Below are 24,303 nucleotides of genomic sequence, written 5' to 3'. Positions count from 1 at the left end.
ATCAGGAAAAATGATTAAACCTATCTATTGGTGAGTGATCAACCTAAAAAATATTCCTCCCAACAGAAGTGTAAACAGGATCCAAAATTTATGATTTTATTGTTTTTCCTTCATCAGGCCTTTATGACATACATATTTCTGTAATTTAAATAAAAATCTTACTTCCTCTGTTTAGGGCTCTAAAAGTGTAAGAATGATAAAAATGAATTTTAGGAAATGGTTTCTTTTTCTGAATAGGTTATACCATAACTCCCAAATGGTTTGCCACTGTTCCACAGCCATTCCTTCACAAAGACAGACAAATCTTTAATAAAAGAAGTTTAATTTACAAGCATCTTGAGGTAACTTGAGAAATATGCAGTAAAAAAAGAATGAACCTCACAAATTACAAAGATTTTGTTCACATGCAAACTGCCAGTCCATTTAAATTTGGCATATTCAATCTACTTAACTGATCTGTTTAACGTGGTAATTTTTTTTAACATAATTTAGTTTGGGGGATGAATGATCTATTTATGCCCTTGACAAAGGTGACAAGTATGGTACTGTGATTAAGAAAGGAAAACATATTTCCTGGTTATATTACTGTTCTGGCTCATCAAAGCTCATAAAATATGTTAAGGTTCTGCCACGTCCAATGAGGTTAGGTAAATGTAATAGAAGGTGCGCTGGGCTGACACACATTTTCATCATACAAATCTTCTGGTAGTTCTTCATCTCCATCAGGAAAATATGTAGGAAATGGTAGATTTTTACAGAAGTCCTTATATGCAGGCAGATTAGAATCTCTGATCTGTGGGGAAGGAGACAAAGATTATTAATAAGTATTACCAATTAAGTTAAAGATATGGTCTGTTTTAATTATTAATTAAAGAATATGTGTTCCTACATTTTCTAATGTGAGTAACACAACTGTCACATGAAGTAAAAGGAACGCAATGTATTCTTTTTTTTTAAAAGATTTTTATTTATTTATTCATGAGTGACAGAGAGAGAGAGAGAGAGAGAGGCAGAGGGAGAAGCAGGCTCCCAAGGAGCAGGGAGCCCGATGTGGAACTCGATCCGAGGACTCTGGGATCATGACCCGAGCCGAAGGCAGATGCTTAACCATCTGAGCCACCCAGGCGCCCTCAATGTATTCTTTTTATTCCAATAAATTTAATTAATCCAATGACAGAAATACAGCCTTCCTCAAGTTAATCATCTACTCATAATAAAATTACTGATTATTAATTTATATCTTATCCGTAACTTATAAATCTCTAGAACTGCCCAACAGGATAAATTATATTTTACAATTACTACTTAGATATCAATTATATCCAAACTACGTACCTAAAAGTTATTACTACCTAATTATTGATTTTATTATCTACTCCTATTACATATTTTTATTATTTTATTTTCTATCATAGATTAAGTTGAGTTTTAAAAAAATAACTTTTACCTAGTATTTTTGTTAGTCTTAAGTCAAAGGGCACATAACCAAGAATATCAAGTTTTATTAAGGAAATAAGCTTACATTTAACAAGTACCATTATCATTGACAAAATAAGGACAAAATAGTATTTAGCAAAAATAAAAATCCACACATCTTTATATTAACTCTATTAACTCTTTATATTCTAAAAATATGTTAATTATATCTGTGAATTCGTAAACCAAGGAACAGTTCAGATATTGATATGATCTAAAATGTTGGGCTTTATTTTTGGAAAACATTATTGGATTCTTTAAAGCTTCTGACATTCTACAGCTTTCATTCAGAGAGAAATAAAAAAAATTACATGTAATTATACACACAGAATAAAATAAGGCATAATCATTTTGGCAATGAGAAATGAATAATTTGGTTGAAATTAAGTACACAGCTGCTAAGAACAGCTAAGTACAGAAAAACATCTATTTTAATCTCTCTCATTAAAACTGTTCCAAGAAATTTTCAGTAAGTTGCCCAGAAGAAAATAAACTCATTTAATTTTTTTTTCCAATTCACTAATCTTGGGTTGAACTTTAACTTGAGGAAAAAAAAGTCCTATTCTTTACCAATTTAAACTGTCTCAAAATTTAGAACTGAAGATAAAACCCAAGCAAACAACAAAACCAACAATAGCAAAACTTTCTGTGCTAATTTGATAAATGTGAAAATTTAGTCATAAATGATCTAAGTAGCAAATTCTCAGTTGCTTTTACATTTTGATAGATCTCTCCTCCCCGAGGAACATTTCAGATAAAAGCACTGTTTATATATTCTAATTGTAAATGCAACAGTACTATAAATTCATTGATTTGAAACATAAATGATGACATTTTATTTAAATCTCTTTTGTCTTTGCTCTAAGGCTGAGGGCCAAAAGCTTGCAACCCATCTTTAACAAATGTGTAAGACTCTATGGTATGTATTTTGGTGCACTTAATCTAACCTCTGGCTTCCTTATTTCCCTACCCTCACCAAAACTCCCTCAACTCTCCAGCTCATTCTTTTTATATTTCTGTATATTGGCAAACCAGTTCAAATCCTTTGAGGAAAGGTGAGGGGTAGGACACACAAACAGACACACACACACAAACCAGGAAATCTAGAATAAATTTACAAATTCTAAATTAGGGAATAGGAATGAACATACACAATAATGATAACATACACTACATAATGTTGTAAACAAGTTCTTTTGGCTCTCTTAATAGATTTAGTGAATCCAAACAACAACAAAAATGCTTACATTGATTAAACAGGTTGGTCATCCCTAAGACTATCTTTACTAACTTTAGAATAAAAAAAGGTACTGGTAGCCCTGTACTCTGCGGGGTTGCGGGGGCAGGGTGCAAAAGCTCCTATGGGATGAGACAATGTTTTTTTGTTTTGTTTTGTTTTGTTTTGTTTTTTTAAAGATTTTATTTATCTATTCATGAGAGACACAGAGAGAGAGAGAGAGAGAGAGGCAGAGGGAGAAGCAGGCTCCCAAGGAGCAGGGAGCCCGATGTGGGACTCGATCCCAGGACTCTGGGATCATGACCTGAGCCGAAGGCAGACGCTTAACCATCTGAGCCACCCAGGCGCCCTGGGATGAGACAATGTTAAAGAGGCTGCCTGTCCACTGGGACGTACCTCAATCCCCATGGGCAAGGGGGTTTTATCACTTGCTATGGAATCACCCGGAGGAACAGAAAAAGTGGGGTGAATGTTTTCAAAAAGTGTACCACACTTCTGACATTTAAAACACAAGCCCACAAAATACTCACTACACCTGTCTTTAATGTCTGGGACAGACATTTGTGTAAGGTTACAAAAGACACTTGTTTAGACACTCTATTTCAAAGATTTTTTTTTCAAAATGAGTTTTTAAAAATCAAAATAAGTTTTTTTTTTTTAAGTTTATTTATTTATTTGACAGAGAGAGACACAGCGAGAGAGGGAACACAAGCAGGGGAAGTGGGAGAGGGAGAAGCAGGCTTCCCGCGGAGCAGGGAGCCCGACGCAGGGCTCAATCCCAGGACCCTGGGACCATGCATGACCTGAGCCGAAGGCAGACACTTAACGACTGAGCCACCCAGGTGCCCCAAAATACGTTTCTTGCAAATACATTCATTAGTGTGTTAACAGTTCAAAATGGACTAGACATTCTTTGATGCTAGTTTCTTTTTTTTTTTTAAGATTTTATTTATTTGCGAGAGAGAGAGAGAGAGAGAGAGAGAGGGTGTACATGTGCCTAAGAGTGCACGGGGAGGGGGAAGGGCATAGGGAGAAGCAGGCTTCCCACTGAGCAGGGACCCGATGCAGGGGCGGGCCTCGATCCCAGGATCCTGGGATCATGACCTGAGCCGAGGGCAGACCCTCAACTGACTGAGCCACCCAGGAGCCCCTATGCTAGTTTCTTGAAATATATTTGGACTCCTCTTTTGGAATTGCCTTTGGTGTATCTTCTGAATGTCTTCAGTAATGGCAAGCCATCATTCTTTCAGAGAGCTGAGTTTTTGGAGGCAATTCTTTTGTTGAAGTAGGTGGAAGAGTACTAAATGTTGTTGCCTATAAACTGTTTCTAGCAACCAGTCAGAATATCACTGCACATATTACGGTTTTTCAAGACAGGTGACCTACTCATCTATACTGGCATCCAAGAAAATGCCGAGTGTACCTGAGAAGCCACAGCAGCAGTAAGGTGCAGCTGGAAAGCCAGCCTAGAACCGTATATGCAGTAAAATGGGGAGAAAAGGGAGATTTGACAACATTTTGTCAAAATTTAAAAATTCATCTGCTATACAGTATGATTTCATTATGGAAAAGAATCATTTCCCTCTTTTCTCTTTTATTAGGTTATGATATTTATAAACATGCAATAAGCCTGGAATGTAGAGGGATACATTTAATTATGAAGCCAAAATATTCTAAGAAGTACAATGACAACCTGCCAACCTCGACAACCTGTCACTGTGTCTATGACTAGGTCACTTGGAGACTGGAAACCCACTTAAATCTAAAAACATGCAAAGTAAAAAAAAAAAAAAAAGCCAAAAAACTTGTAAGAATTCATAAGATGTATTTTTTAAGAAAAATGAGAATCTAGTCAAAAAGTTAATTGCAGAAAGGGAATTTTAACTACTGTAAGATTAAAACAAGTATCATACTTTAGACTAGTAATAGAATCTACTTTGAGAAATGAAAAGAATAAAGACCCAATCTGAAAAATTTGAGGTTTAAGTTTTAACCTATTTTTGTTGTTACTGTTAGAAAATTAATAAAGAATATATTTCTGGGAATAGCTGGTATCACTTCTACTATAAATTTATTTTCAGAATGGAAGATTCAAATTTCAAAAGTGATTTCTCATGTTATATTATGTTGGTCTAAATCCCAGGCAGAATATTTATTTTCTATTTTATTTGATAGGCGTAAGTCTGTGAGAGTGCAAGAGTTTTTTTTCAAAATTTTCCTGTACATTTTTCTGTTTTTGAACATAAAAATGAACATGTATATTTTTAAGAAAAACACTAAAAAGTATAATCAGAGCAATGCTAGTAACAATAATAATAATAAAAATAATAAATCTCTCCTTAAAATGTCTACCTTTTACCACCTTCCTTTTTTTTAAAGTTTTGTTTTATTTTTCTTTTAGTAATCTCTACACCCAACGTGGGGCTTGAACTCATCACCCCAAAATCAAGAGTCACCTGCTCTTCCAACTGAGCCAGCCAGGTGCCCTTTTATCACCTATCTTGTTGACTCTCTCACTGAATATCCATTTCATGTATTTCCAGTGACTGTGTCAAAGTATTCTGTAAAAAATTAAAAAAGTTCTTTTTTGGAAGGATACTGATATTTTGGCAATAGTTATCCCAATATCCTTTTTGTATTTCTAAAAAGCCTCTAATTATTGGTCCTACCCTTTGTGCAGGTTCATGGTTTTATAAACACAGGTTTTGGCTATTTTGTACAATTTTTTCAGTCAGGTGCTACTGAAAAGTGGAAAAAAATTTAATTTAGCAGATGTGGAGAAACAGTCACTTATCTTCAAGCCACATTTATGAGTTAAAGGAGAATTTATGGCACACATTCATGTAACTGAACAATGGAAAATAAAGATGGTTTACATACATACCTTTACTAGGCAATTTTTATGTCCAGGTACAGAGCCATTTACATAGATTATATTGTGCTTTGTGTTTATTCTCCATACCTAAAGAAAGAAATGAAATCGAATTTTAAGAGTTAAAAATTTGAGAATATACTTGTATTAAGACAAGCAATATGTTACTAAAAGCTGAGGCTATAAGTAGCCTATGAAGTAATCATCATATTGGCACTTCAAAATGTTGAATGAGAATAGGAAAAATTCAAATCCTATTGATGACTTGTAATATATGATTATAACAGATATGTCTTAGGGAAGTGGTAGCAAACACTCATTTTAAAAGATTTATTTTAGAGAGAGACAGCACAAGTGGGAGGGGGAGAGGGAGAGAGAATCTCAAGCAGACTCCATGCTGAGCACAGAGCTAGACGTGGGGCTTGATCCCACAATCCTGAGATCATGATCTGAGCTGAAATCAAAAGTCGGATGCTTAACTGACTGCATCACCCAGGCACCCCGCAAACTCTCATCATTTTAAATACAAATGTGACTGAACAACCAAGACTGCTTGGATATCTCAATGGACTCTGCTGGCACCATTAACAAGTGGAAAGTCAATTTTATTTTAGTTTTATTTAATACTAGCTTGCTGCAACTAGAAACTGGGGAAGCCACAACCTTTCTGAGTCTAATTTTCAAAATAAGTGTGCTGAGCAGATGGTCCTCATGTGGGTGGCCTTTCATGTGGAAAAAAGCTTATACAAATGGGGGAGAATGGTCAAGAAATGGTAGTGAAAGAACAACTCATGTGGGGGGAAAATCAAGTCTGACCCACAGCTCACAGCTCCTAGTGGCTAAATGTTAAATACTACGGAAATTGAAATATCGCACACATATGCACATGCAAATACACACACACACGCACAGAAAATACACACAAAGATATAAATAGGTGATCTCTTATAGATGTAAAAGTAGTAGAAGGGAAAAAAATCTTAGATTTAATTACATAAAATTTAAAAAACTCTGCTGGTCAAAATTTATAAATAAAATGTATCTAGAATAGAAGCTGGAAGAACATGCACCAAAATGTTAAGTGTTTATCTCTGGGTATTGTTTTTAGGAGGAGCTATTTTCTTCTTTGTACTTTCTATACTTTGAAACATATACACATACACATACACATATAAACATTAGTTATTTGTCAAATTCCTCAAATTACCAGGGACTGAATTTAACTCCCCCCCCTTTAAATACATATAGTTATTTTATAAAGATGGACATATACCACAATCCTTTCTTTAGTACTATCTTTTCCCTCCTGTTTTGATGGTCTCCCTCTCTCCTCCTCCTCCACATCTACTTCTATCCACCCACACATTCGACATATAATCCAAAATACCCTGGCATGAAATTCCACTTTTCTCTGTGCTTATATAATGGCACAGTAACATATACATGGAGAGAGCTTTTGTTCATTCTTTTATAAAAGGATAGTATTACACACAATGCTTTGGAATCTAACTTTTCTCATGCACCATCTTGTGGAAATCTTCCAGATCAAACAGTAGATGACTACCTTTTTCTTTTCAGTGACTGCACATTCCATAGCTTGGGTGTTAAATGAACACACTACCATGAGTATGGCTACAACACACACACACACACACACATACACTCTTCAGGTACCAGAACACACACACACACAGTATGGCTACAACACACACACACACACACACTCTCTCTCTCTCTCTCTCTCTCTCTCTCTCTCTCTCTCTCTCTCTCTCTCTCCCTCCTCTCTCTTCAGGTATCAGAACGACCCTATGCAGACACAGATGCCGTACATCCTCTGGTGCCTTTACATTCAGGTATTAATTTGACTATTCCTAAAACAGCCATTTCAGAAACTTACTTTCAGTCCATATGCTGTCCTATCTTTGTTTCCCATTTGTCGCATTTTAGTTCCAGGCCAGACTCTGGCGACGTCCTACATAAGAAAACCAAAATTAGCACTTTTAAGTACTCTGAATTTCCAATAGCACTGATCAAATCAAAATGCAAAGCGAGACAGGAGTTATTAAAGTGTTTCATTTTTTCCTCATTCTGCTAGGCCCCAGTAAGGAACTAAATGTGGATTTAGACACAATTACCCCAGATGATTTCCCTTCTAAATTAGAGCAACAAAATAAATACAGGCTAAGAAACAGATGTAGGAGAAAAACTGATTAACAAGAGAGTAGCAACTTCGCTAATACTGGTTGAGAAGTAGAAAAGAAAAAAATTACAGAAATGTAAACCCACATCACACCACCACTCAAAGAACAAACTTGACTGCCTGGTCTGTTTTCACTAACCTTCTGCATTAACTGACTTAATGGACTCCATCTACACCCCTGCTGCTGGGATGGTCTACTCTTCCACCCTCGCTTTTGATGTTACTTTCCTTCACCAGAATGATTAAAGGACAGAGTTGGTTATTGGAATATTGAGTTTGTTTGTCTAGCTCTGGTTGTCTCTGATTCACATAAATCAAACAGCTTCACATGGTCTCTCTGATTTTGGCTTTGATAATGGATAATACTGTCTCTAAAGAAGCAAATTTGAATTACATCTAAAACGGGAAAGCTTCTCATGACACATGAATTCCTGGAACATAAACACTTCTGTGTCACTACTCTGACATCAACAGGTAAAACTCTCAGTGGAAGTAGCTCATCTTAGTATGAGACTTGGTAACCAACTCAGGTTAAAAGACAATTCTGTGTGTTATGGACTAAATATCACTCTTATTCATTCTACAGACATTCTCTGTGATAGGTACACCTTGCTTAGCATTACTAAAAACGGACTCTGCCCTCCCCAATTAAATTTACATTCTCATTAGAAGTACACACTCCATGAGAGACAATGGACTCTGAGAAACAAACTGAGGGTTCTAGAGGGGAGGGGGGTGGGGGGATGGGTTAGCCTGGTGATGGGTATTAAGGAGGGCACGTATTGAATGGAGCACTGGGTGCTATACGCAAACAATGAATCATGGAACACTACATCAAAAACTAAGGCTATAATGTATGGTGACTAACATAAAATAATAAAATAGAGTTAAAAAAAAAAGTACACCCTCTTAGGACTAAAAAGGTATTGACTAGCTAATACTTAACAGCAGTATTTACAAACACAATGGTGCATTTCATGACAAATAACTGACTTGAGTCATAGTAATAGGTTCTTCTACATGCCTAATTTTAAAAGAGCTTTATTGAGGTATAATTCACATACCATAGATTTTACTCTTTTTAAAGTATACAATTTAAATATTTTACTATATACAGGGAGCTGTGTATGACCACAAGCAATTTTAGAACATTTTCATCAATCTAAAATAGAAATTCCAAATCCATTAGTAGTCACTCCAACTCCAGCTCTATGCAACCACTAATATACTTTCATCATGAAGATTTGCCTAGGATGGACATTTTATGTAAATGGAATCATACAATATGCAGCCTGTGACTGTTTTCAAGGTTCACCCATGTTGCAGCATGTATCAATACTTCATTCTTCTTTATTGCTAAATATTATTGTATGAATTTGCCATATTTTAATTATCTATTCATCAATTTATGAACATTTGGGTTGTTTCTATTTTTCCGCTCTTTTGAATAATGCTGCTATGTACGCACAAGTGTTTTGTGCATGTTTTCACTTCTTCTGGGCATATACCTAGGTGTGGAAGTGCTGAGTCATATGGTAACTTTACACTTAACATTTTTAGCAACTGCCAAACTTTTCCAAAGCAGTTGTTATCATTTCCACATACCTATCAACAATGTTATGAGGGTTCCAATTATTCTACATTCTTGCCAACATTTGTTACTGTCCATCTATCTTTTTAATTCTAGTCATCCCAGTAGGTGCTGAAGTGCTAGCATACTGGGTTTTGATTTGCATTTCCCTAATGGATAAAGATGTTAATTATTTCTTCATATGCTAATCTGGCCATTTGTATATCTTCTTCGGAAAAATACCTATTCAAATTCTTTGGATTGAATTGGGTTATCTTTTTTTTTTTTAGACTTACTTATTTAAGAGAGAGAGAGAGAAGGAGGGGGAGAGCGCACAAGCCCACTTGCAGGAGCAGGGGGAGGGGCAGAGGGAGAGAGAGAATCTCAAGCAGACTCTTTGCTGAGTGTGGAGGCAAATGTGGAGCTTGATCTCAGAACCTTGAGATCATGACCTGCGCCAAAATCAAAAGTCGGATGCTTAACCAACTGAGCCACCCAGACCCCAAATTGGGTTATCTTTTCATATTCTGGATTATAAATTTTAGCAGATATATGATTTGCAAATATTTTCTTCCATTCTGTGAGTTGTCTTGTTTGCAACAGAAAAGTTTAAATTTTGATGAAGCCTAAGTTACCTGTATTTTCTTTTGTTACTTGTATTTATGGCGTCCTATCTAAGGCTTCGCCTAACCCAAGGTCATAAAGAGTTACTCCTATGTTTTCTTAAAAGACTTCTATAGTTTAGCTCTTAAATTTACGTCTATGATCTACCTAATTTTTTAACAATTTATTTTCATATAATTTATAACTGCATAATTTCACATTCATAAAGAAGTTGCAAAATGCAAAAAACTCCCATACTCTATACCCAAATTCACCAAGTGTTTACATGCTGCCCCATTTGCTCTACCATTCACTCTACCTCTATATATGCACATCTTCCCCTGTACTATTTAAAAATCTGATGGCAGACATGATGCTCCTTTACCTGCAAGTATTTCAGTGTGTATTTCTTAAGAACAAGAATATTCTCTCATATAACCACAGTACAATTTATGAAACTCAAAAAATTATCTAATCTGTAGTCCACATTCTAAATTTTGCCCCAATAATGCTCCCCCAAGTCCAGGATCCACTTCAGAATTCTACACTGTAATTAGCTGTCATGTCTCTTTAGTCCCCTCAAATCTGGAGCAGCTCCTCAGCCTTTGTCCTTCATGATCTTGACATTTTTGAAGCCAATTATTTTGTAGCCAATTATTTTGTAGATTATCACTCACTTTGGGTCTAATGTTTTCCCATGATCAGATTCAGGTGATGCATTTTTTGGCAGGAATCACCACAGAAATGATGATGTGTTCTTTTTTGTCCTTTTTGTCTTCAGTAGGTTAATCTACTCTAAGGCTATTATCTTTCCCTTTGTAATTAATCGATGAGTTGTTTTGGGGACTCTGTATATAAACTCATCTCCATCAAGTTTTCAGCACTTGTTTCAGCATCCACTGATAATTCCTGGCTGAATCAATTATTCCTACGATGACTGTCAAAATGAAATTCTAACTCCATCATTCCTTCTACATTTATTTGCTAATACTATACTGCAAAGAAGAGCAGTCCCTTTTCTCCCATTTATTAACCTATCCATTCACTTTATGCATCTGTACCAGTGTGAGATCATCAATTCTAATTTTATTCCATTTTCTGTCATTTTTTACATTTTCAGATCAAACCGTCCCAAGTTTTACAAGTGGGAGCTCATTTTAGCTGGCTGCTGTGTCCTTTTCATGTGCCATCATTTTTAAAGCACCTCCTTTCTTTCTTCCTTGTTATTTTAATTTCTAAAAGAATTATTTTTTTTATCGAGGTCTGATGGATATACAGCATTATGTTAGGTTAAGGTGTACAAAGTAATGACTCGATATTTGTATATATTGTGAAATGGTCACAATAAGTCTAACATCCATTATCATACATACTTACAAAAAACTTCTTTTCTTGTGATGAGAACTTTTAAGATCTATTCTCTTAGCAACCTTTAAATATGCACCACAGCATTATTAACTATAGTTACCATGCGGTACATTACATTCCTCACTTTCTTGAACAAGCTATTTTGGGTTCATCTTATACTCTTCCTGCCCCATGCATGAAATGGGCCATTTCTCCAATGAGCCCAAGTTCCTTTCAGTGGGCAATGATATTTAGAAACTAAGATCTAGGCCCTAGGTGTGGCTCGCTGCTATAGAATATTTTTGCTTTTAGGTTCTTTCAGCAGAGAGAGCTAAGGAATAAATATACACACACATACCTATATCTATTTCTCTTTATGTACACATACAGTAAATGTGTATGATGGATACCTGCAATCTGAATTCAACACTACAGGGTTTGTTCTAATTTCCCTCCTTTTCATACCTGAATATCCTTTTCCAGCAGTAAGAAACTTGCTCCCATTATCAATATATTTACTTATCCATTCGATCCTACAACTTAGAGAAAATTATTTCAGAATACAAAAGTCCTTCTCCATTTTCTGTGCTCTTATTGTTTGTGTCCCCATTTCCTCTCTACTACTTTTCCCTTGCACCATGATACTGTCCTTGACAATCTTTCCCAACTGTCTGTGTTAAGGCAAAAATTAATTTGTGAAAGAACTGGTGGGGTAGATGGAAGGACATTCTAATCCCTGATTTCTTGCAGCTGACTTCAGAGGGTAGGATGGGAGACAGAGATGGAAATGAGAAAGAAGGCAGGAATGAGAATACGGGCTGTAAGTATAGGGGTTGTTACTAAATGATTCAAGTCTGGTTCTGGAAAGTAAGTGAGGCCAGGACCCATAAAAATGTGACAAGTACTGTGATCCACCTGGAGTCAGATTAAAATTATGTGACCTGATCCCAAGGACAGACTAAAGCACTCTATGTGTAGAAGCTGAATATTTAGCATTAAAAAGGGGACCACTAAGTTATACTTACACCAGTTGAAATAGCTCCAGGTCTCCTGTGGGTTTTTGTCTGACCATGAGTAGCAGGCTGGCCTTTAAATCCCCATCTTTTCATGACGCCTTGAAAACCTTTACCAATACTGAACAAGATAAACATTAGAATTTACATAATAAACAGAGCATAAAATATTCCCAATTGTGCATTTTCTTAATATTACCTTAGAGTTTTAACAACGCTGCTTATCTAAATACCTAGGAAAAGCTATGCAAGAGAAACTGCAAATGAACATTTCTTTATCTACGTCCTAGTTTGCATCCCTTCCTGGAGCCTCATTCCATACAACATGATTAATTCAAGATGATGAGACAAGAACAAGTTAAGCAAAGGGAGTTCTTTCTGAGCAGGGAGTTTTATCATCATAATCCTGTGAAACAACATAGTTAAAAGTAGTAAATTTTTAGATATTCCCAAGTACTCATAACTATGGGGCAATCATTAAGATCCCCATCTCCTGGTATTCATGCCCTTCGGTAATCACCTCCCCTGGAGTCCGGGTGGACCTAGGAACTTATGTCTAAGGAATAAACTATGGCAAAATGGTAAGATGTCACTTCTGACATTAGGTTATAAAGAGACTATGGCTTCCAACTTGGCACACTCTTCCTTCGAGGCTCTGAAGGAAATCAACTGCCATTTCCCATACAGTGTCATGTGGCAAAGATGTCTCCAGCCAACAACTGTGGTCCTGAGGCTTGCCAAAGGCCTCATTAGTGAGCTCGGAGGCAGTGCCCCCCAGGTTGAACTGAGATGACTACAGCCTTGACGGCCTGATGGCAGCCCTGTAAAAACCTCTTGAGCCACAGGCACTCAGCTAAGTTGTACTGGGATTCCTGACTATGGAAACTGTGAGGTAATAAATGTTCGTTGTTTTAAGCTGTTATGTTTTGGGGTAATGTGTTAGGTGGCAGTAGATAATATAACAATAAATAAAACAATAATACCCTAATGCTGGACAAGTTTTACTTTTATAAGATATCAGAAACATCTTGGTCTCAAGGTTTGAATAGGAAGCTCACAGAGAAATAGAATCAGAAACTAGCAATTTTTTAAAAATCTAGAATTTCAATTTTTAAATGAAACCGCTCTATTTTCAAATTCCACTAACTAGAGAAGCATTCTGTGATGCAGGTAGAAAGCGGAAAATACTAAGGTTCAAGAATTATTAAAGTTTGTCTCTGTCAAATATATCAGTATGAAGATACAATAAAAGGGCTAGAATGGACTGCAAGACTGTACCAGAGATATTTTTATACTCTTAAGATAATACCTTCTTCACGTTTCACTAGATAATATGTCAACCTATTTTTGTTTTTTTAAGATTTTATTTATTTATTTGACAGAGAGAGAGAGAGAAAGAGAGACAGAAAGGGAACACAGGCAGGGGAAGTGAGAGAGGGAGAAACAGGCCCCCCTGAGCAAGGAGCCTGACGCAGGACTCGATCCCAGGACTCTGGGATCATGACCCAAGCCAAAGGCAGACGCTTAACAACTGAGCCACCCAGGCCCCCCGAAGTCAATTTATTTTTAATGTCATATTTCCAAATCTAACAAAGCTATTATAAGACAGCACCCTAGTGCAGGCCACTAACAAAAAGGACCAAAAGCACAAGATAATAAAAACCACGTTATTTCCACAAGGACTTTGCTAAGCATTTAACAAAGAATTATCAGAGAGTAATGGATTGAAGTAAGCCCATACAAACAATTGTTTTAAATAAGTCAAGAATTCAGCATAAAAACAATGTAAACTATGTGTAGAACCTAACAACAGATTATGAAATTCCATGTCAAAAGTTACTTGTATATGAATAATTTAAATGTAATTTACATCATTTTCTTCACATTAATCAACTGAACCATCATTTATGGTGTGCACATAATTCTGCTCTGCCTCAAAAACTCAAAATAATGCTTATTCCTGGTCAAAGAGCTAAAACAGTAATTTAACATGTATTAAATGAAAAACCCACTATAAATTTTGCAAGGAGATTAACATCTAGGGACAGAAACTATAATAATCAAATATTTTACTGAAAGTTTGCTTCAGAAACTTAAATATTTCTAGTTAATGCTGAATTTTAGAACACATTTGAAAAATAAAAAGCTTGGCAATTTAAAAATAAAGAAGAAATACCTACAAAGTCATTTTATCATACGGATATTGTCCGGCCAATAACACTTTAAAGATAAAAAGAGGGGACCGGCAACACTTAGCTAAACTGAACATGTTTTAAAAATACCACACAATAACACTGGCCATTCTTGGTAGAAAGTTTGCTGGTACCTTCTGAGTTCTCAAATTGATTCGCTCTACTTAGAAAGAAAGACTGCTAGTGTGTGCACCAATAAAACAAATGCCAGGTAAATTACAGAAGACAATTTAGCTCATTTTAAGAGTAAATGCTTGTAAGATGAAAGTGGTATCCTGAAAGGGCTAATTATCTGTCAGCTAATTACAGACTGTTTTTCAATCTAGCTCTAGAATGCCTCATGTTGTTATACTGGGTACAATGGGAACGTCTTCAATAAATAACCTTTAAACAAAAGGATAAATGGCATGACAAATTATTGGCCTTAATTCAGATTATGGAGAATAGAGTGCACCTGTTGATCCGTGGGTGGTTCAGGTACCTATTCTACTAGGTCTTTCAGTTGTCACCCAACATGAGAACAAAAACAAAACAAAAGCCAAGAAGAGAACTGATCTATACTTAGCATACCCAGGCACACTTCAAATATAAGGTTTTCACAGGTCACATAAAAGAAAACCTTTATATAACAATGACACACAGCACGTAGCACACACGCTTTATCTCCCCTACCCCTTTCCTGCTGCAGTTTTTAGTTAGCAGAAAAAAAGTCGAATAAAGGAAAATTCAAGTCAGAAAGAAAACAATGTGAGAAGTTCCACATTTAGCGAGACAGATCAGAAAATTAGGAAAACATAAAAATATATTTAGAACATCTATACTTGATAAACCAAAAATTCATTAAAAAACTCAGAGATCTTATTTAAATTTAGGAGACTCTATTGCCCTTGTTTCAGTCCATTGCCCCTGCGTACATTTTAAGCTCAGGAAGGGCAGGGGATTATGATTATTTAACCCTTGTGCCCAACCTAGAAAAGTCAGAGTTATTTTGTTACTGGCTATAGCTGCGTCTTAGGAAGAAAGATAATTAGTTTCCTTTATTTTGTCCTGTAGTTTTCAAATGTTGTATAATGGGCATGCCTTTTATAAGGTTTAAGAAGATGGTATTAAGAAAAGGGGAGGAGGGGCTTAAAGGCATGACAGTCATAAGTATCTCAAAGAAGAAAATGCTTAATTTCATGTTTCCCACTGCATTCTTGAAGTCTCTAGAGATTACTGCTATGTGAATTTCATTCCCTTGGTATACTGCGTCAAAAGCACTAATGTCTACCCTCAGACACACAGGTTTTAATACAAACCCATCATGAATTTCCCCATTTTGTGGGAAAGTGCCCTTGACTGCATGATTCTAGATATATTTGTATAGGGGATAAAACAAAATGTCCAAAGGTGAAGAGTGCTTTCAACTTGATTCATTCTGAGTACTTGGAGAACTTCCCCTAAAATTCTCATCACTGAGGCTTTCCCTTAACATGGGCTTCTTTTCTCTCTCTCTCCTTGGTATCCCTCTTTCTCCACTTTGTTAATTCCCAAATCCAAAGCCTTTTATTAAAATAACGTTTTATTATGAAATAACATACTGAAAAGCAGAGACTGGTACAAAGAATCCCTATGTACCCCATTACCCAGGGTCAAACATTATCAACTCAAGGCCTATTCTGTTTCATCTATTCCCCTCCTCTGTAACTCCAATGGATTATTTTTTAAACAAATCCCAGATATCATATCATTTCATTCAAAAATATTTTAACATGGGTCTCTTTTAAGGATCCTTTTTAAGAACAAAACCACAATACCGTTATCATAATCTAAAAAAATTAGTAATTCTTTACTATCAAATACCTCGTCAGTATTCAAATTTCTATGGCCTTTCTTAAAATAGAAAGAGTAGTCCTCTATTCTTCATGTTTACCACCCTCTCCCCCATTAGTCTCAGTCATCATTTCCTCCCTATTTTCCTGCTTCCCTAATGCTCCTTGAGACCTTCCTTTCCCTTTGCTGCTACATGAAAAGATGGACTTAAGAGACCCGTTGCTGACCCTCTTTTCAATACAGTTTACATCAGGGGTTGGCAAAGTATGGCCAGCAGTGGCCACTTGTTTTTGTGAATAAAGTTTTATTGGAACACAGCCTTCTATATTTATTTACTCATTGCCTACGGCTGCTATGGACCTATAATGGCAGAGTTGAGTAGTTTTAACAGAGAACATAATGCTTGTAAATCTCAAATATTTAGTATCTGGCTCGTTGAGAAAGTCTGCTGACTCTTGAGCCTATTACTAATAAGCCGGAGTTCCACAAAACTTGCCCTTTGGCAAGAATTCTGCTACTATCCTATTCCACAGAGGTACTGATCATAGCCAACCAGAAGTACCCTAGCCATTCAATTATAATGTTTCAGAAATAGAAACTTAACGTCTCTCTTTCTTCCTCGCCACTAGAGTGACATTCCCAAGATGACAGCCTTTTCACACAAGCTGTCCCCTGCTTTAAAAAGCAAAAGAGCAACAACAACAAAAAAAAGCAAACTAAACCATAACCTTGAGTGGTTCCCAGTAACTTCTTTAGCTTGGGGCATATAAGGCCTTTTATGACTGGGTCCAGTTGACCTTTCAAACACTGCCCATCACAAATCCTCATCGTAGCAGAATATTCTGCGAACCCCTAAATAGGCCACTCTCTTTCCTGTTTTTGCTCATTCTGTTGCCTCAGCCTCACACGCCCATCTCACTGCACTTTCTACTCTTACCACGAAAAGAGAACCGAATGTGTTTGTCATCAAGCGTCACATGGGCTACAAAGTACTTGATTTTCTTTATTAAAAATAATCAAAATCCATACTGTAAGTAGAGGTTTTTGTATCAGAACCATTTCTAAATTAAGCTTTCACATTCTCTCTTTAGCTGATTTAAAGCTGTAAAAAGTTTAAGTCACTTGTACATAATCTCTCAGAGAACCAGCAACTAAGTACTAAATGGAAGAGAGGACTCTTGACTTCTCTAAGGATGCCCCAAGATCAGGTCATATTTTTATGGAGATGAGGATGGGAAGATGAAGAAATCATTGGTTTAAAACCAGCTTCTCTATGGTTAAACACTGAATACAGGGAAATGGAGATTCACATCAGGTTCTGGCCAAAACCATGACTGGGTTGCTTCTTTATGAAGCTGAACCACTGAGAACAGATTAGAGTAAGATGGTATCTTTATTTGTGAAAAAGTAATGTGGAATATTACAAATCAACAATCAAAAGAATTTCTTGAAGGATATAATTTAACATTACTTTGCTATGTTTTAGATTCAAAACACCCAAAAAGATTTCAATTAAAAAATTTTTTTCTAGTAAACAAAAAAGGGCAATTTTTACTAAAACAAATTACATGCATATAAAAGGCCCTATTAGCTAATTCACTATCTCCATCAGGATTAGCTTTTAATTTATGACAAACTAATAAAGCACAAACGTTTTAAGCTTTAATTATAGCTTATCATTTCAACAAACTCATGCAGATAGATATTATCTACCTACTTTCATCTCCACACATCCCAAGGATAAAGCATCTCTCTGAAGACCCCTGTAAATTCTGGGAGTCAATTTCTACTGATTCAGTGTTGTCTAAACCTATTTAGTCAGTGACGTACAGCTCCTGAGCCCACAGGTAAGGCATGGTGGAATTTTTCAGTTGCTTTGTGTTCTATCACATTTAGTTAAAAGCTGGCATGGGATAGCTGTATAGCTGTTACTTTCTAGGATGAGTTTGTGACAGCATGACCTGAAATGTAGAATGCATTCTGTTTCTGTCTAAAAACCATAAACCTCCCATCAATATCTGGGAACATTTTTATCAACAAGTGACTGCTAAGAGTGCATTGCTTATAGCTTCCCGACTTCAAATCGAGCTTACTCAATAGTACAAAGAGCCAAATGTGCAGTGATTCCTGAGTCCCCCTAAAAAAGAAAGCATTTCCTGGCTGTCCTAAATAAACCGAGAAAACCACAACTGTTGTCCTAAGTTCAGTGTGCATTTCTCAAAAAAGAAAACTCAAATAACTAAAAAATTTCATAGTATCATGGAAGGACATAACAGTTTTCTGCAGGTTGTCAGCCACACCACTTTCTTCAATAGACCAGAAGACCATACTGCCGTGTATTGTTGAATCTACTGTTATGTCTTACTTCTTCATTAATATAGATTAAGAGTGAGTTATACCACTTGGAAAACAGGGATTATTTTTTGTAAATAATTTTTTGGAACAAAAGGAATCCTAGAAACCACACAGTCCCATGCCCTTATGGTAAAGACAATGAAATCTACACTCAGACATGTTAATCCACTTGCTCAAGGACAGATCCCTGGTAAATGGAAGCATCTGGCCATGTTTTCAACCCAGGTCATACTGCCTCTTGGGAAGCAGTTCAGAGCAAAAATACGAAAATGTCCAGCACATCGGAGTGGCATGAAGCTATTTCAAAGGCATCCTCATTACGCAGTAATGTCTAGATGCAGCAGGTAGTATGCAATCTTAAAATTACCCAGAGTGCTTGGAAAGCTACAGCTTTGCTTTACAAGTCAGTCTTAGGGAGGCAATAACTAGATATATTAGAAAATCCCACAACAGAATTCCTAATGACTTCATGTTTTTTGTTCATTTTAAAAGATATTTCCTATTGAAAAAAAGATTTTTCCTTCTAAAATCTGAAACAAATTAATAAGCAGTAATACCAATAATAGTGATAGTAGCCAATACTCCTGAGCATTTAATATGTGCCAGGCCTTGAGCTAATAGCTATCTGTGCGTTATCTCATTCAGTCTTTACAACATGGCTATGAGGCAGGTCCTACAATTATTCTCATGTTAAAGATGAGGCAACAGAGAGGCTGAGAAAGCTATCTAGGTCACACAGCTACTGAGAAGCAAAGCCCATGCTTTTAGCCATTCCCTATACTGCCTCTCAGGCCTTAATTTTGCTGGTTTTGAGATAAAAAAAAAATGCTTTTTCATAGTTAAAAGTGAGGCTATTATAAATGATTACTATACAAATTTTTAAAGCAAAGAACAAATATAACCCTAAAACACCACCCTCCAAACTCTCCTTTATCTTGAAACAGACATTCACTTTTGACTGATTTAAAAAGGATTAGTTTTTATAGAGATGATTTCCTTCTACACTTAATCACTAGTTTTGAAAACTATTTCATTACTAGGCTTAAAAATGTACTGCTTTGAATAGTAAATAAAGTAACTTATTAAAAGTGACATAAAACTGGAAATGTACAGGGCTAAACAGCAACTGTATCCTGAAGGCAGCACATGCCTTGTTTTCCCCTCCTAGTGTTCGAGCAAACATCTGCTAAACAGAAGAACAATGGGCTAGTGGGGAAGGTTTCTGACAGAGGGAGGGACTGGGCATAGAGCTCAAAGAGTCTTTGCTCTTTTAAGAATCCACCTGGCATTTTAATCACCTTAAGACTTTGATGGGCAACCATATTTCTGTATATAATGTGATATTTTAATGAAAGAACCCAAATTAAACAAATCTCAGTAAATGTGCAAAGGTGCTCTACCAGTCATCTAATCTCCCCCACTCCTTTCATTTCTACTACCAGGGATAACATTATCAAGTTAAGTGCCTATTTTTCTATTTTGAGACCAAAGGGCAGTAAGATTTGAAAGAGCACTGACAACTTTAAAGTAATAAGATTATGTCTGAAAATATATGGGGTGTCCTAATTAGCCCAGACTTGGAGACAAGGTTGTTAGATTATCCTTTACCCAGAAAGAAAAGACTCTTTTAAAGTAGCTGAATGAACTTTTTCTGACTTCAATGTGGGCTTCAGAATTTAAACAAGGGAATAAATAAATAAATTCCAGACAACCAGAAAAAAAACCCTTACTTCAGGTATGCCACTGTCATGACTTCAAAGCTTAATAAAAGACCTGGCAGGAAAGTGCACCACACCCACTGTTAGGGAGATATCACCACCATCGGTGTCCTTCAAGTCCTTTCAGACAAAGACCTAACTGTTTCCCCCTAATAATGCAGAGCGCATTTTTACAGTTTTCTTTTTGTTCATTCTTTCATTCTTTTGATTTCTTTCCTTTTTTAAAAAAACCTACAACATATAATAAAAGCACCATTAAGATTCACCAGAAAACAATGGGCTATGTTGAGGATAGACTCAACAGTCACATCCTATCTCACACACTCTTTATATATTATCCATAGCTGTTTCCTCCTCAAAACTGAGAATGAGAGAAAGGGAGAACGCTAGACCCTAAACCATCATCTATTAGAAGTTACGCTGGAATGTAATTGCCATTACAGAACAAGAATAGAAACTTTAAAAGGGTGCTAGGGCAGGGTGTGAGGGACACATGATACATGCTAGTCTTAAAATTTATTTAGAATGATTTACACAAAACTGTCATATTTCAAAGACAGGGCTTTATTAGCTGTTAACAGAATAATGCAACTAAAAAGTTATTCTGCTAGAATGGTTTTAAATATTAGATGTAAAAATCTTTCCCATTAATCTAAATTGAATTTAGATTCTCAAACCCTCTGGATAAAAAATTATTTTTGTTATAAAAGTAAAAATTAAAATGAACTCTGGTAAATATGTATTTACCTCACACTCCAAAGTAACACTGGTAAATACTTAGTTGTATAGAGAATAATACACAAATTTGGCACAGGTAAATTGTATCTTTCAATGCAAGCAGATTTCCCAATGCAATTATTAACAGAGAAACATTTAAAAATTTTAGGGAAGTCTTCAAGAAGAAGCTGCTACTGTTGGTCACTGGTCACCTTAAAAAAATGCAGATAATTTCATTCTCAAAGTAGATTCTAGTAACACTTTATTTTTTTAAATTACATGGTATTTTGTTTTAAATTTTCTTAGTTATTTCTAAAATATGTTTAGTTGAGCAATTAAAATTGAAGGTATAAGGTAAAAAAAACTTGAAATACTCAAAATAAGTGTAGATGTAACAAATATAATTATTACAGTATGAGAAAAATGAAGAGTTTCAATTAGAGACTAATTTGAGATTTTTCTTTTCTAATGGAAAGATGACGAAGCCAACTGATGACTAAAGAGACCAATTTTCAGTTTTATGCCAACTAAAATGTGAGTACTAACTAGGCCTACTTTTATTGACAGTTATTTGAAACTGGATTGATTAAATTTGCTTGCTTTAAAACAGATGTTTCAATGTTATAATTTGAGCACAGGTTTAAGGAAAGGAAGGGATTAGGATTCTAAGCTGGGTAAAGGAGTAGGAAGGAAAAGCGGTTCCACTGGTGAGCCCTTGACTATTCTCCAGGCTAGTAGTTCTCAAAGTGTAGGCCATGGACTAGCAGCATCCACATCACCTGAGCACTTGTTAGAGAAATGCAAATTCTCATGTATTAGTCAACAGAACACTCTATTGCAGCCCACACAATAGTGAGGATCTTCTCAAATGAAGGTCCTCCCTTCTCCAGAGTTGTATGGCAACTACTTTAAATCCCAGGGCTATTCTCCCAGCTCTTATCAGCTACCTAGGCCCTAGGCTGGCACCAGGCTTTACAGTCTTGTTTTCTAGGTACATGATCTTAAAACAAACTAAAATACTTTCCTTTTCACTTTATACTCACAAGAAGAAGGATGAAGTTTTTAAAAATAACTTTTAAGAAGCCAGAAACCCAATAGTAGCGTATGAATGAGAGCATTTGCTGAACACAGGCATCTGAAAAGCTTGGCTCTAATCCAAGCTAGTCACGAATCCCACCACAAAGCATCTGCTAACAAAGGTCTCTGACTTTGTAGGACTTCTCAGAATATCTCATATATTCTGTAAACTACGTAACAGAATTCACACACTATCACCTCTATGCAAATTAACAGAATTACTGAGGTACTTTATTATATGTAATAATTAATTCAGAAATTAAAAAGTAAAATTATCTGATTCACAACACACACATCTCCCCAACTAACCAAACCAAAGCTTTCCAGCTCTAATATTCTGAGTTCTTGACAAGGGAAGGTAGAACAAGAAAAGTTACCAAGTGATTTTAGAGGCCCCAGTCAGTAGGAATGAATCTGCAACAATCAGGATGCAGGAAAAAAAAAAAAAGAAGTCCATAATCTCTCTACCCACTGTATTGTCAATCTATCTGACTCCACTTCTAAGCAGCTAATCAAAGGTAAGGGCTGTTTGCAATGGCTCATATTTGAAAGTAGGCAATAATGGGGTGGAAATAAAGTGTATCTAACCGACTCCATTAAGGAAACTAATGCTGGCTCCGGTTTCCTTGGATAAAAGCTCTTTGGCTCAGTCACTGTGGTTGTAAGACAATCCCAGAGCCCATGTGGACCACTGTCAGAATTACATAGGCTGCAGACCTTGTTGAATGACAAAAAAGGAGGAAATCAAGGCACACAGAGAAGTAAATCATCATCTGTGTTGACAGAACAAGAAACAGGAATAGCCAACAGCTGATATTTGGAGTTTAGCCTAGTCATGCAGATTCTACTAACATATACTGAGCAATTTCTATATAAACATATGTAAGGGCTCAGTTACTTCATTCTCTAGTGAAGTAACCTTAACCAAATTTTGAAAAACTGCTTCTCCTCCCAGTCTGAATATGACTCAAAGTCAGCATGTCTGTTTGTGTGACAATTAAGTGTTGATTTCTCCCAAATTAAACCCTTGTTTCAGGATAAAAAATATCTTGTTTTTATGAAGTCTCACTGTCTCACTTGTCTAGTACTGAGAGACAATGCCATGCTACCAGAGGCTTAAGGTGTAACACTACTTCTTCCTGCTTCGGATAGGCTCTTAACACAGTTAACAAAATGTTTTACAGTTACACTAGGGGAACCTTAAGCAAAACAACCATCACAAACAGTATGTTTCCTAGAGTTGGAAAGAACCAGCATTTACTAGATGACACAATCTCAAAAGAACTCCATAGCATTGTTCATTTATATATCACCATCAAATGATATATAGCCTTTGGTCTTAAAATAGAAGTGGGCCCAACCCACAAAGAACCTAAGTAATGTGACCTTTCTTGTAGTCCCATTTCAAGAAGCATACATCTCAGTTTCAAACCTGTAACTTGATGTTCACATACAACTAATTCAGTGCAATTTAAAATCTAGTATAGTCAGTAACATTATAGAATTACAAATGAGAATAATGGTTATCTTTATTCACTGCCTTGAAAGACTATACTTTCACTCACTCCATTACGTTTTAATATATGAGGAAAAAAAAAGGAAAAGAACCTGTTAATGTGGACCTACGTTTTGGCTGTGACATCCACATACTGTCCTGGGCGAAAATGAGCAGCATAAAGAGGGGTGCCTTTATGAAAAGAAAACAATCGATAAGAAATTTGTCAGCCCAACTTCACTAAACATAAACTACATCTAGGAAGCCTGTCAGATTTCAAAAAAAGAAGATTCTCTTCACAATTATAATTATTAGAAACATCAACAATAAAATAATAAAACTGTTCATCAAACATGCCTTAATTGACTGTACATGGGCTGAAGAACAATATGTCCCAGGACAAGGCACATGGTGCTGGAGTCAGGCTAACAGACCATGGGTAGCTGATGGGCTTGTGCTTTCACAGAGGCCAACGTGGTACTGGCTGAAATGGGCAATTCATAAGACAAACACAGTGTTCTTGCTGGTAAATACACAATGATGATTCTTTGTTGTTTTAGTGAATAATAATATACTGACTTAAGACTTAAGATACCTTTCCTATTTCATATAACAAAAT

General features: G+C 36.0%; 1 protein-coding gene across 1 annotated transcript in view; it reads right to left on the bottom strand.

The window, feature by feature from the left end:
* Positions 1 to 305: 305 nt before the first annotated feature.
* The window catches only part of MRPL3 (mitochondrial ribosomal protein L3), a 38,027-nt gene continuing 14,029 nt past the window's right edge, over positions 306 to 24,303 (bottom strand). The window contains exons 6-10 of the mRNA XM_028099255.2: positions 23,816 to 23,876; positions 12,331 to 12,439; positions 7,483 to 7,557; positions 5,598 to 5,675; positions 306 to 793 (exon numbers count right to left, since the gene is read on the bottom strand). Coding sequence (XP_027955056.2) covers positions 644 to 793; positions 5,598 to 5,675; positions 7,483 to 7,557; positions 12,331 to 12,439; positions 23,816 to 23,876 — 473 coding nt within the window. The 3' untranslated portion in view covers positions 306 to 643. The remainder of the gene's footprint in view (positions 794 to 5,597; positions 5,676 to 7,482; positions 7,558 to 12,330; positions 12,440 to 23,815; positions 23,877 to 24,303) is intronic.

Source organism: Eumetopias jubatus, unplaced genomic scaffold (assembly GCF_037043125.1).
Source record: "Eumetopias jubatus isolate StellerSeaLion01/CBP00866 unplaced genomic scaffold, mEumJub1_p1.0 scaffold_1, whole genome shotgun sequence".
NCBI lineage: Eukaryota > Metazoa > Chordata > Mammalia > Carnivora > Otariidae > Eumetopias > Eumetopias jubatus.
Note: the sequence above shows the minus strand (reverse complement) of the source record. Positions and strands in the feature narration are given on the sequence as shown.